Genomic DNA, 14,376 nt, shown 5'->3' with positions numbered 1-14,376 from the left:
CTATAAAAAGGAGAGTACATCACAACCAAGTGAGATTTATCCCAGGAATTCAAGGTTCGTTTAACATTCAAACTCAGTGTAATTCACAATATTAACATACAAAAAAAAGCAGAAGCCATATAGCCCAACTCAGTAGATACAGAAAGAACATTGGACAAAACCTGACATTCAGTTACAATTTTCCAAAAGAAAAAAACCTCTATGCAAACCAGGAATGATGAGAACTGCCTCGATCTGATAAAGTCCATCAGTGGAGAAACCATCAGGTTTCTCATTATACTTCATGATGAAAGACTGAAAGCTTCCTTACAGGATTAGAAACAGAACAGGATACCCATTTCCCCCACCTCTTTTTAGCATTGTATTATAGGTTCTGGCCATTGTAATAAGGAAGAAAAAAAGAAATGAAATGTAGATTGGAAAGGAAGAATTAAAGCGTCTTTATTAACAGACAACATGATCATCTGTGTAGAAAATTCAGTGGCGTCTACTAAACAAGCTACTAGAACTTTTAAGAGTTTAGCAAAGTTGCAGGACACAAGGTCTATATGCAAAACACAACTATTTTATATATTTTTTAATGGAAAATCAAAATTAAGATTAAAAAATATCATTTACCATAGCATCAAAAATATGTAGTTACCTATGGATAAATTTGACCAAAAATGTGAAAGACATATACACTGAAAGCTACAAAACATCGCTAAAGGAAATTAAAGAAGACTTAGCAAAACAGATATATCATGTTCATGGATCCGAAGACTTAATATTTAACTGTCTGTTCTTTCCAAAGTGATCTACCCGTCAAAGCAATATTTATCATGATCATACCATGCTTTTTTGCAGAAATTGACAAGCTGGGGGCGCCTGGGTGGCTCAGTTGTTAAGCGTTTGCCTTCAGCTCTGGTCATGATCCCAGAGTCTTGGGATCAAGCCCTGCATCAGGCTCCCTGCTCAGGGGGAAGCCTGCTTCTCCCTCTCCCACTCCCCCTGCTTGTTTTCCCTCTCTCACTGTCTCTCTCTCTCTCTCTCTGTCAATTAAATAAATAAATAAAATCATAAAAAGAAAAAAAGAAGAAGAACAAACTGACAAGCTGATTCTAAAACATATGTGAAGGGCGCCTGGGTGGCTCAGTGGATTAAGCCTCTGCCTTTGGCTCAGGTCATGATCTCAGGGTCCTGGGATCGAACCCTGCATCGGGCTCTCTGCTCAGTAGGGAGCTTGCTTCCCCACTCCCCTCTCTCTGCCTGCCTCTCTGCCTACTTGTGATCTCTGTCAAATAAATAAATAAAATCTTAAAAAATAATAATAAAACATATGTGAAAATGCAAAGGATTAAAAGTCAAATGAATTTTGAAAACGATGCACAAAATTGGAGAACTTAAACTACCTGATTTTTAATACTAATTATAAAGCAACAGTAATCAAGACAGTGTGGTATTGGTGTAAAGATGGACATATAGGTCAACAGGACAGCATAGAGTCCAGAAATAGACCCACACATATATGGTGGAATGATTTTCAGTAAAGATGCCAAGGCATTTAATGGGGGAAAGGATAATGTCTTCCACAAATGGAACAATTGGATTGCAAAAAAAAAAGAAAAAAAAAAGGCAACTTCACGTTCAGCTCATTCCACATACAAAAATTAACTTGAAATGGATTTTAAATTTAAATATAAGAATAAAAACTATAAAAATTCTGGAAGAAAATAGAGATCTTAGTGACCCTGGGTTAGGCAAAGGTGTCTTAAATAGGACACGAAAAGCACAATATATAAAAATTTTAAAATGAATAACTTGAACTTCATTAAAATTAAAGCTCTTATTCTTCAAAAGATACCATTATTAAAATGAAAAGGCAAGCTATAGACTGAAAAAGAAATACTTGCAAAAATTATATCCAACAAAAATTTATATTTAGAATATATAAAAAATTCTTGACGCTTAATAATGGGACAACCAACCCAACAAAAATGGACAAAAGGGGGCACTTGGGTGGCTCAGTGGGTTAAGCCTCTGCCTTCAGCTCAGGTCATGATCCCAGGGTCCTGGGATCGAGCCCCGCATCGGGCTCTCTCCTCAGCAGGGAGCCTGCTTTCCCCTCTCTCTCTGCCTGCCTCTCAGCCTACTTGTGATCTCTCTCCCTCTGTCAAATAAATAAATAAAATCTTTTTTAAAAAATGGACAAAAGATTTGAACATATACTTCTCTAAAGAGGATATAGAGATGGCAAATACTCATATGAAAATATATGCAACAGTGTTAGTTGAATTTATTTTGCAAAATAAAACCACAGTGAGACAATTACTACACCCTAAAAGAATGGCTAAAATGGCCAACTGTTGGTGAGGATGTGGAGCAGTTGGAACTCTCATAAACTGCTGTTGAGAATGTTTAAGAAATAAGCACATATCAACCATATGACCCAGCCATTCTCCTCCTAGATGTTGACTCAAGAAAAATAAAAGCGATGTCTACATAAAGATCTATATACATGAGTGTTCTTGGCTACTTTATTTGTGATAGCCCAAAACTAGCAATAACTCAAATCCCTACACCAGGTAAATGGATAAATAAACTGTGGTATATCCATGGAATGAAATACTATAAAAACGAACAGCTATTGATATACACATGAACAAGGATGAATCTCAAAATAATTATGATGAGTGAAAGAATCTAGACAAGGGGGCACCTGGGTGGCTCAGTCAGTTAAGCGTTTGCCTTCAGCTCAGGTCATGACCTCAGGGTCCTGGGATCAAGCCCTGTATCAGGCTCCCTGCTATGCAGGGTGTCTGCTTGTTCCACTCCCTCTGCCTTTGCCCCTCCCCCCTGCTCATGCTCTGTCTCTCTTTCTCTCAAATAAATAAATAAACTCTTAAAAAAAAAAAAAAAGAACCTAGATCCACAAGAATACGCCATTTTAATAAAATTCTAGAAAACACAAACTGAAATTTTTGAAAGATTAATGATTATATGGGGCCAGAGGATTTGGAGAAGAATGAATTAGAGACACTGGAAAACTTTAGAGAGGACCGTGTAAGTTCATTATCTCGATGGTGGTGGTGGTTTCATGGAAGCATACATATGTGCAAATTCATCAAGTTGTTCATCTTAAATATGTGCTGTTTGCCTGTTGTTTCTTAGTACAACTCAAAACAGGTAGGGGAGACCGTATCACTCAGAACCATGCATGTCATAACACCCAGAGAGCCTGTAAGAATGTTCTAGACTATCACCACTGAATAGAACTCACTATCAGGAAGCAAATGTCCAGTATGTGCACCACCCAGTACAGTCGTCAGAAGCTACTGTGGCTATTGAATATTTGAGATGTGGCTGGTGTGACTGAGGAACTGGATTTTTAATTTAATTTTCTAAAAAGATTTATTTATTTATTCATTCATTTATTTATTCAAGAGAGCGTGCACATGCTTGTGGGGAGGGGAGGAGCAGAGGGGGAGGGACAAGCAGACAAAGAGCCCGAAAAGGGGCTAGATCTCATGACCCCAAAATCATGAGTCTGATGCTTAACTGAGCCACCCAGGTGCCCCTAATGTAATTTAATTTTAACTCATTTTGATTTAAATGGCCACATTTGACACATGGTTCTAGATTAAAGGAAGCTAAGCATAAATGAAAACTAAATATATCTCTGACCCTATACTGGATCCTATTAATGGAAGAGTAAAAACACAATAAGCAGCCCAATTAGATAACTCATAAGACTAGAATATGGGGCGCCTGGGTGGCTCAGTTGGTTAGGCAACTGCCTTCGGCTCAGGTCATGATCCTGGAGTACCAGGATCGAGTCCCACATCGGGCTCCCAGCTCCACAGGGAGCCTGCGTCTCCTCTCTCATGCTCTCTTTCACTGTCTCTCTCTCAAATAAATAAATAAAATCTTTAAAAAAAAACAAACTAGAATATGGATGGTAGATTAAAGTATTTTATCAATGTAGATTTGTGAATTTTATAACTATACTATGGTTATGTAAGAGAATATCCCTTCTCTTAGGAAGCTCACAGTGTATTGAAGGAAAAAAGACCAAGATGGATGTAACTGACCTCAAGTAGTTCAGAAAGATGAGCAAATGATAAAGCAGATGGGGTAGAATGTTAACAATAGGCAAATCTGGATAGAGTATATGGGTGTTTCTTGTACTTATATCCTTGTATTTTTATGTTTGCTCCTTCTTGTAAATTTAAAATTGTTTCCAAATTAAAAGCTTAAAAAATACTTTATAAGTGATTATGATATTTTTTAAAAACTTCCAGTCTTTTTGAGGGCCTGGCCGGCTTAGTTGGTGGAGCACGCAACTCTTGATCTCAGGGTCATGAGTTTGAGCCCCACATTGGGTATAGAAATTACTTAAAAATAAAATCTTAAAAACATAAAGAGTTCCAATCGTTTACGGATACGTTATGAAATATCTATGGACAAAATGATAGACCATCTGGGGTTTGTTTCAAAGTAACATGGAATCCTAATATAGGAGAAACTGATTGATTCTCTCGAAGCTGAATGTGATGTACATGAGTTTATTATACACTTCTGTCCCTTTTTGTGTACGTTTAACATGCCTTACTTTAAATTGGGGAGAATTGGCATTCACTCAATGTTTTTCCTTTTAAGGATATTGTATGCCTTTCTCTTATTCATTTTGTTTCCTATGGTACTGTCTGGGAAAGCTCATTTATACCAAATGTTTCGTTATGAAAATGATATCCTTAGGTCACGTATTCCTTAATGCAATAAAAATCCTCATCACAACAAAACTATTTCTTTTATGACCCCATCATTGGCCAACTATTTCGAGCAATTTTAAGCAGTGGGTCCAATTCCCATGAGAGCCAAAAACTTTGATCAGACCCTTCCATAGAAGCCACTTTCCTTATCTAAGAATGTTTATACAATTAAAACCCCATTATAAAAAATTCCATGTAACCTTGTTTTTTCTTGATGTTTTGGTTTGAATTAATCTAGAGACTGTATTCTCTGACTGGGAAGGCTTGAGAAAATCTAAGTGAAGAGGAGTCCAGTGAAATAATGAGAGCAGTACTTTGCGATCCGAATATCTGTGCCGTTCACCCCATTTTCCCAGGATCTGACTTGGTGTCCTGTTGTTTGGCTCGGTGTCTGAGGGATTTAAGTGGTTTGGAGTTAGGCTTTGGGAAGATTTCATTGTTTTAATTGCATAAATTCCATAAAGCATTGAACTAAGCTCTCTCTTCCCAGCCTGTGATACAACAAACAGATGCCCCATCACACTCTTCTGTTTTAACAGCTCTTACATGAACCAGGACAAGGCAAGCATCTTCACAAATTCATTTGCTGCATAAACATTTTGTAACATGCCGAGGAAGTTCTCGCTGGGGGGCCATATCTCTAAACATGGAAATAGCTTTATTGAGAGATCCCTTCATGGCAGGAGTGTTTGAGGTTACAGGAATTTATCTGTTTAGGGGAAATGAAGACTGAATATCCCTTGGTTTTCCTGTTAGACTTATTGTTTTGTTCATCATTTTTATGATTTTTCTTTCTCTCCAGAGATAGACTACTGTGCCTCGTCTCGTCATGGATGCCAGCACGAGTGTGTTAACACAGATGAGTCCTATTTCTGTCGCTGCCTAAAAGGTTTTACCCTGAATCCAGACAAGAAGACCTGCAGAAGTAAGTCACCCCGGGTGTAGAAGGGCTTGTTCCCATCAACGCCCCGCTGATTTTCCTTGTCCTTGCAAGTCTTAAGCAGATTTACTTGTATTTAGCATTTGTGTTCACGAACACTCTTCTGCCCTTGAGTTTACCTTTTGTCATCCCTGATTCTGTGATGGGGATGATTTCTAGAGACTGAATAGACTGGGTCTGCCCATGGGATTCATTGAGCAAAGGTGAAACCCAAGCCGAAGCACCAGCCTATGGGAAATGAGGGCACACCTTCCGTCCTCATTAGCCCCACAACATGTATTTGGGACTTGGAGAAAGAACAGTCTGGGCCCAGAGACAGAAGGTAAAAGGGGTTCGTTTCTTCCCGTTATACCAGTTGAGATATCTGATGGTTGCTAAGGGGGTGGAAATTGCTGCTCTATCCTCTTTGACGTGAAGGAAGGAAAAACTATGATTCTGGGGCATCCCTGCAGGGTTCAAGAGGTATATGGTGTCAACAGGCTGCAATGAATGATATGCTGAGTGGTTCAAGTCAGCTGGCACATCAAGGGGGTCTAGAGCATTTCCCCAAATGGGATCTCTTTAAACCAGACTGTCCCTGAGAAAGCACTAGAACGGAAGGTCCACAAGGACAGAGAGGCTTCTCGCTCTCCCACTCTTGAATCCTCAGCTCCCCAAGGGCTTGGCACATGGAGGTGTAATACAAGACTTATTGAGCGGATGATTGAAGGAATGAGTAAAGGATCTTTCTGAGATTTATCATCCTGAGAAATTGCCACTATTATTTGAATTACTCGATCTCTTTAGAAAGATGGCCCTTTTAAGGCCTGCAGATAGTGAACTTTTAAAAGAAGTATTTCCATAGTTGGTCAACACTGAATTGCTCATGTTCTCCTGGAAGTCTTGTTTACGGAACTTTCTGGAGCCCCATTTAGGGGTGTATGTTCTCATGCACTTCTTCCCTTGCCTCTTCCTGGCGATGTGTACAGCAGGGCTCTGCATTGCAGGCAGGACTGAATTTTCAAAAGTTTGACCATGAATTTCTCTTGAAAAAGCCCTGTGAGAACTGAATCCAGACAGGGCCCATTCTGCTCCTAGGACGTACGGACTTAGCCACTCACTCTAATAAGCGTTAGGCCTTGTATGGTGGGAGATGGTTGCAGAGCCCATGTTTTGAAACTGAGCCTCTCTCATAAAAGATAATTCCTACGGTCTTGCCTAGATGCAAGCCCTGGAAACATTCGAGCATTGTATAAGAATTTGCACTGAGAGCATTCAGAATGTGAAAACAGTTAGGTGGAATATTTTCCATTAGACCACACATGCGTTCATTATGGTGAAGGGCCAACTTTTCTGGCTAGGCCACTCCTCTCTGCTGTTTATACCTTTTTCTAGGGATAAGTGTGTTTGTGGCTAACTATACCCAGGGAAGATCAATTCCGGGTGGACTCCTTTGCAGACCAGAAGTTCTTATGTAGGGGATCATTAGATCTGGTTCAACTCAGGCACATGTTTTGGTTGCCAGCTTCATGTGTGTTACTAATGGAGGGAAAAGGTAACAAGTTAGACATATGGCCATCAGTACAGAGGAATTTGCTTGAAGCTCTCATCTCTTATTTATTTATTTGAGAGAGGAGAGAGAGAGAGCAAGCAAGCATGAGTGGGAGAGGGAGAGAGAATCTCAAGCAGATTTACACTGAGCATGGAACCCTGAGATCATGACCTGAGCTAAAAACAAGAGTCAGCCACTTAGCTGACCACACCACCCAGGCGCCCCTGAAGCTCTTCATCTCTTATCAATCCTCTAGGATTCCTTCAACCTCTGCCACTCCCCCACATCCTGCCTGGAGAGGGACTTGGAGTAAGAGGAGGGTCTAAGGTGGTGGATACATGCATTGTCATCAGGCGAGGAGGGAGGTCAAGAACAGAAGCACGAGTGGAGAGGAGGTGACCGTGGGGGGTAGTGTGACCACCACAGAGGAGCCCATAGATGGGCCTGTTTCCAGGCCGTGGCCCAGTCCAGAGTCTCTAATGCTGGTTCATTCCTGTTTAGCAATCGCAGCTCCTTTTTCTCTAGCCAGGTGTCCTGCTTTTTCATCCAAGAAAAATGGAATTTGTTTCTAAAACCCCATATCCTCACCAGTCCTTCTCCCAACATCCTCCCTCATCATTACATTTTCCATTGTCTGTGCAGACCCAGCCCTGGGCTTGGGAGATCAGCCTCTCCCCTGACTGAATGTTTGCACTCTGTCCATTATGGCAGACAGCTGTTAATGGAAGTAAGCGCTCCCTGTCTCTCTGGGGCATTACGTGCAAGAAGGAAACAAGAAATTCAGTTTATATCTGGAGTTTGTTATTAGGAGTTTGAAGATCTCAAGAGCGTTATGGACCTCGAGCTCAGGGTACAGCCATTTGCATTTAATTGATGGTGGATGGATATGGGCGACTTTCAAATCTAATAAGAAATCTGTTTTTCCAAGGAATTTGATGTCATCCAATTAAGGTGGAAAACAAAGTTCTGTTCAAGACAGAATTCCACTAAAGAAAACTCTCTTGGCTGGGATTTCTTCTTCCTCCTCATCTGGGCACAATTCCTTTTTCTAGAAAGTACTGTCATCATTTTAAAGCATAAATTATTAAGGCGGTGGTGCAAAGCGCAGAAACTGGGACTGGCCTGGCTGTTGAGGTGGGGCCTGTGGGTAGAATCCTATGTGGGTGTGACCTGTGTGCTGGGCTCCAGGATGGCTCATGCTGGCACCAAGGCTGTGCTCGCCGCTGCTCGGAGACATCATACTTGAAGAGCTGGGATGGTGTCCACGGGTTGGACAGAGCTGGGAGATGTAAGGGCTGGTCTTAGCTGTGTCACTCATACTGCCCCTGCGACACTGAACATACTGCTCTCTTTCTCTGGACCTGGATTTGCTAAACCAAAGGACATCCTGCTTTAACATCTGGTAGCCTGTACAGTTTTTCTGAAATGTGCTCTCTGTGCCAGCCACTCCATGGGCATTATAATTCACTGCTTGGGGTCCCCACTCTTTCATGTTTTTATGTTGTACCTTCTCAGCAAAGTCTCCAGCTTTCTTGTGAGTTGGCCCCCATAAGCTCTGTTTAAAATGTTTTGTCTGACGGTTCTGCCAACTGACCTCACGTGGGCTTCACCAGGTAAAGCTACCCTCCAGCCCAGCCTGTGTGTAGCACTTATAGTTAGTGAAGAGACTGAACCAGATCTGGGGCACATAGTAGGTACTCAGTAAATACTGATGAAGTGATGTACATGTGAAGAAATGTAACTCAAGCATGTAAAGACAGCCAAGATCCACGGTTAAACCTTTGCAGTCAGGAACCCTTTGGAGAAGGGCTGCCTTGCTGTTTGCCAGATAGCTGAGTGATAACATCTTTAAGACTCTAAATGATTTTCAGTTTAATTATTCCGTATGTAAATCTTTCTTAAAGATAATGCTGGGGGTGGGGCGCCTGGGTGGCTCAGACGGTGGAGTGTCTGACTCTTGATTTTGGCCAGAATCTCAGGGTCCTCTCATGGCTCAGCAGGGAGCCTGCTTGAGATTCTCTTCCTCTTCATTGGCCCCTCCCCCCACTTGCGTGTGGGCAGGCTCTCTCTCTGTCTTGGCTCTCTCTCAAATAAGTAAATAAATCCTTAAAAAAAGAGAGAAAGAGAGAGATTGCTGGTTTTTAAGAAATTGTGATAAAATATACATAACATAAAAATGACCATTCTAAACATTTTTAAGTGTACACTTCAGTGGCATTAAGAACCTTCCCATTATTGTGCAATCATCCTCAAACTGTAGAACTTTTTCATCTCTCCAAATTATACCCATTAAACAATGCCTCTCCATTCCTATCTCCGCCTCCCAGCTCCTGGCAACCTCCATTCGATTTTCCGTGTCTCTGAATTTGCCTGTTCGAGTTACCTCATATAAGTGGAATCATATAATATTTGTCCTTTTGTGTCTGACTTATTTCACGTCCCATAATGCCTTCAGGCATCATCCACGATGTAGCACATCTCAGAATTTCCTTCCTTTTTAAGGCTGAATTCAAGTCCCTGCTTTTGATTCTTTTGGGTAAATACCCACAAGTGGAATAATTCTCTATTTAATTTTTTGAGGAAACTCCATACTGCTTTCCATAGTGGCTGAATGCTGGCTTTTAAAAATAGCATTTACCGAAAGCAATTTGACCTTTCTTTGAATGTGTAAGGAAATGATTCCTGCAGACCCTTGGCTATGTGGCCCCAGACTATAGGGCCCTTTGTACTCTGTGTCTCTTTGCTTGGTTGGGTTTTTTTTTTTGTTTTCTTTTTGGTTTTTTTGGTCTGTTTGTATGTAGCCAGTGTTTTATTGATAGGCCCCCTTTTCCTCACTGAAGCTCCTTGCTTGTTTCCCAGCATTCAGTTCTGTTCCACACAGGTAAGGTGGTTGATGAGTTCCGGGCTGAAACCATGCTCAGCTCCCCTCACACAGAAGGGTTGAGTTACAGAGAGTGCCAAGGGGTCAATGACGCTTGTGGTGACATCTCTCCTCTCAGACCATTCCCTGCGTGTGGAGAGAATGCTCTCTGCATGCTTTGTCTGCAGGCACTTCTGCTCAAACTCTGTACCCTTGGAAAGTTCCACCCACCAGTCACCTGGGAGGGCACATTATAGCCCCTTGAAGGGATGGTTGCCAGGCTGGCTTAGATCAGTCATGACTCATGCCTTGGGGGTCAGGGTTCAGTGCCAAGAAGACAGGGTAATGGTTGTTGTTAAGGCAACCAGCAGTGTCTACCACATCCCCAGAAGAAAGAACAATGAGTTAGACAGCTCCAGTTCAGTCACTAATGTGACAGTTCTTCCAATACCAGTCTCATGAAGGCCCTCCATGAGGTCATTTGATTTCCCCGTTCTCCATCTCCCCTATAACCTGCTCTTTGTGAGGTCCTGTGATTCAAACATTTTCTACCAGGAAATGAAATGCTCGTTGGCTCCTGGTTATGATGCCACTCCCACCTAGGGGCAGAAATTGAGCTTGGATCGGGACAAATGTCTATATAGGACACAACTGCCACAACCTGGGGCAGCATCAGATGTGTCTTCTCCACTTTTTTGATATGGAGGCCACCATGATCTCACATAGAGCGAGATTAAGCCTTTGGACCCTTCTCAATGTAACTGCCCCGTCCTGTCTCCCCTAGAGAGCTGGATGTTTTGCACGATGAGCTTTTGTTGACTCTGCCTTGTGCTGGCCAATGTCATTGTCAGATATCACTGCAGACAGTGATTCCCTACGTGCTTTGAGTCCTAGTGATGAGGTTAACTGGAAGAAAAGACTAACTAGATTTTCTGGGTGTTTCTTTCTTGGGAAGGGACAGGCTAGGGATTATGGTCCTCAACTCATTTCACCAGCCTTTGGTCATCAAAAGGCAGAAAGACCCAAGCTGGAGGAATCCAAACTTCTGATCCCAGGTTCTCCTTCAAACCAGCTCCCAGAGAGCAAGAGCTGTCTTCTCTGTCCTGTAGAGCGCCTTGTTTACTGAGTATGTGCCATGAGGGGCTGACCGCATAGCCGTGGGAGAAGCTCAGAACCTTCAGGAGAGTCTGCCCTTTCTCCCCTCAGGGATCAACTACTGTGCACTGAACAAACCAGGCTGTGAGCATGAATGCATCAACACGGAGGAAGGCTACTACTGTCGCTGCCGCCGGGGCTACACCCTGGACCCCAATGGCAAGACTTGCAGCCGTGAGTGTGCTGGAGCCGGCGGTTCGGATGGGAGGGCATGGTTCACACGTAGTCCCCGGGCCTCACTTCTGAAGCTGCTGGGTCTCCTAAGGGCCTGATGGTCCGACAGGCTTACCCTTCCTTGCCTCAGTTTCATCATCCATAAAATGGGACTATTCATGCTACCCACCTTCAGGATTGTGTTATGAGAATTAAAAGAATCAATATGTATAAAGCACTTAGAAAAGTGCTACTAAATATCCACAGTAGCCAAACTATGGGAAGAGCCCAGATTTCCATGGACAGATGAATGGGTAAAGAAGGTGTGGTATGTATACACCATGGAATATTAGTTGGCCATCAAAAAATTGAAATCTTGTCATTTGCAACGATGTGGATGGAACTAGAGGGTATTATGCTAAGTGAAATAAGCCAATCAGAGAAAGATAATTATCATATGATCTCACTCATAATTGGAATTTAAGAAACAAAACAGAGGATCATAGAGGAAGGGAGAGAAAAATGAAACAAGACTAAATCAGAGAGGGAGACAAAACATAACAGACTCTTAATCATAGGAAACAAACTGAGGGTTGCAGGAGGGGAGGGGGCGGGGGGATGGGGTAACTGGGTGATGGACTTTAAGGAGGGCATGTGGTATAATGAGCACTGGTCATCATAGAAGACTGATGAGTCACTGAACTCTACCTCTGAAACCAATAATACACCATGTGTTAATTGATTGAATTTAAATTTAAAAAAAGAAAAGTGCTGCTAAAACATCTGCACAGAACCCCTGGTTGGAGGGTCTGGTTACCCTTAATTTTCAGAGTAGGAAACTGAGGAAATGTTTCAAAGTGCTACTAAATATTAATGAGCACTCAATAAATATCAGCTAATATTATTCTTCACTGTTGAGAGCGCTGATTAAGCCAGACCTGCTGGAGTCTAAAATCCAAGCACGACTACCTATCAGACATGTGTTCCCAGGCAACGTATATAACTTTGCCAAGCCTTGATTTTCCTGTTTAAAAAGTGACAGTAGTAGCAGAAATGATGTGCTCGAGTTTTTAAGGGGAATAAGCAGGACCATTTCAGTCTCTTAGCCTGGGCCTGGCACAAGGAAAACACAATGAAAGATCATCATTCATCATGACCACGGAGCCTGGGAGAGTGACCAGTGCGGCTGCAGGCTAGGACAAGGGGCCAAAAGGGACAGTCCTCAGAAAGTACGTGGGCTACCACAGAGCTGGTCTGAGGGCGGAGCTGGGAAATATGGGACTTTTTGTGAAGTCTTTCTTAATTTTCTTGTGTAAGAGGCACAACAAATCTCCATTTGGTGATGTAAATGCATGGAAACTTGCAGGCTTTGCCAGCTGGAAGGTTCTATCATGGTTTATGAGGCACAGTCTCCACTGGTCCAGGCCAGCGGGGGTGGGGGCTCATGAGCACTGCCGTGGGGGCCTGTGACCCTGCTCCACTGGGAGAGGGGCTCCGTGACATGGCCCAGCACAGAAGGGGCCCTTTGTGCGGCTCTCTACCCGGCAGGCCGCACATCTGCTCCGGCTTTGTGGACAGAGATAGATTGTGAATGAGAACAGAGCAGCTGTTGAACATTTGGACCTCAGACTGCCAGAAGGGGAAATTTCACAGATGAAGTATTAGGTATAGAGCAATTCTCAGGAAAACTTGTGCCCCTTCAGTCTGTAGAGGGAACAAAGTGCCTCCAGTAGGCTTTCTAAGGACTGATCTCGGAGGTCAAAGAACTTTTGAACCAGAAAGTTAGTGCTGCTCTGCACTTGCCTCTGGAAGTCTCCGAGTCCTGAGAGAAGCCTGTGGGGAGCAGGGCATGCCCTGGTAAAGATGGATCTGGGTACATTCTGTCTTCTTCCAGGAGTGAGGGGTCAGCCAGCTGACAGCCCTGGCAAGTGTCCCAGGACAGACCTGGTACAACCTGATGGAGCCCACCTAGAGCCCCAGGGGCCATGCCTGTTCCTCTCTCCCAGCCTGCCTTGGGGGATCCTAACAGGGCTCAGAATGGGCCCCAGAAGAGATTGGGCCATACTGTCTCTCGCTTTGCTTCAAGAGAGTATAAACCAAACCATTTCTTCCTAGGAGTTCCCAAAGAAGGCCATGGTAACCTGTTCCCCTCAAGTACTCAGGGAGCCCCAACCCTAATGACAGCAAGCATACTGGCGAGGTGCATACTCCTTGAGGCTGTGGTGAGCCCTTTCCAGGCACCCACTCACTCTATCCTCACTGTAGCCGTAGGAGACATCTACAGTCTTATCCCTATTCAAAGACAAGAAAACTATGGCACCAAAGGATTAAGTAACTTCCCCAGTGTCCCATGACTGGTTGACGGTGGAACCAAGATGTGAATCCGGGCTTCTGGCCCCTGAGATCCTGCAAGAGTTTGCAGTAGGCGCATCCAATGGTGGAATGTTCCAGAAGGCACCATCCTGGGCCCTTCTGTGGAGCCAGAGGCCCGGTACAAGGCCTTCAATGTGTCTCCAGTCCCTGGGTATGCGTTTTCTCCGTCAAGGAAATCTGGGAGGCAGCCTGTGGGGCTGTCTGTGGGAGCCGCTCACCACAGCTCTGTGTTCACTGTCCTTCGCTGCTCACTGCCCAGTAGGGCCAGCTGTGCTGGGCTTGGGCGCCAGGATCAGCCACACAGGCAGCCTGTGGCTCTGGGTTGTTTTCTGCATCTGGGTGTCCTGGGTAGGGGGGATGAAAACACTTTTTCTGTGTCATTTTCAGAGAAAAATGAAACTTTACCATTAGTTCTTTCCCAACAATACTTAGTAAGCTTCCCCTCAGCGATTACCGTGTGCCAGCTCTAGTCTGAGGGCCGTACCTGTGTCAGGTGCTCTCCTCACCACATTCCTCTAAGAAAGCAGCCGTCGTCATCTCCACTTCTCAGGTGGGGAAGCCATGGCCCAGAGGCCTGGGGACTGCCCAGCATTGCCTGGCTAGCAAGTGGTAC

The 14,376-nt window shown here is 43.5% G+C and overlaps 1 protein-coding gene across 4 annotated transcripts in view; it reads left to right on the top strand.

Moving 5' to 3' along the window:
- Window positions 1-14,376, top strand: part of MATN2 (matrilin 2) — a gene marked incomplete at both ends in the record, with an annotated part of 124,687 nt that overhangs the window by 80,904 nt on the left and 29,407 nt on the right. For 3 of the 4 annotated variants that reach the window (XM_080802714.1, XM_080802712.1, XM_080802713.1), the window contains 2 exons: window positions 5,554-5,676; window positions 11,289-11,411. In XM_080802714.1, coding sequence (XP_080658840.1) covers window positions 5,554-5,676; window positions 11,289-11,411 — 246 coding nt within the window. The remainder of the gene's footprint in view (window positions 1-5,553; window positions 5,677-11,288; window positions 11,412-14,376) is intronic. The other variant, XM_080802715.1, reaches the window with a different exon arrangement.

This window comes from Martes martes (assembly GCF_963455335.1).
Source record: "Martes martes genome assembly, chromosome: 4".
Classification (NCBI taxonomy): domain Eukaryota; kingdom Metazoa; phylum Chordata; class Mammalia; order Carnivora; family Mustelidae; genus Martes; species Martes martes.
This window is presented reverse-complemented; position numbering and strand designations above follow the sequence as displayed.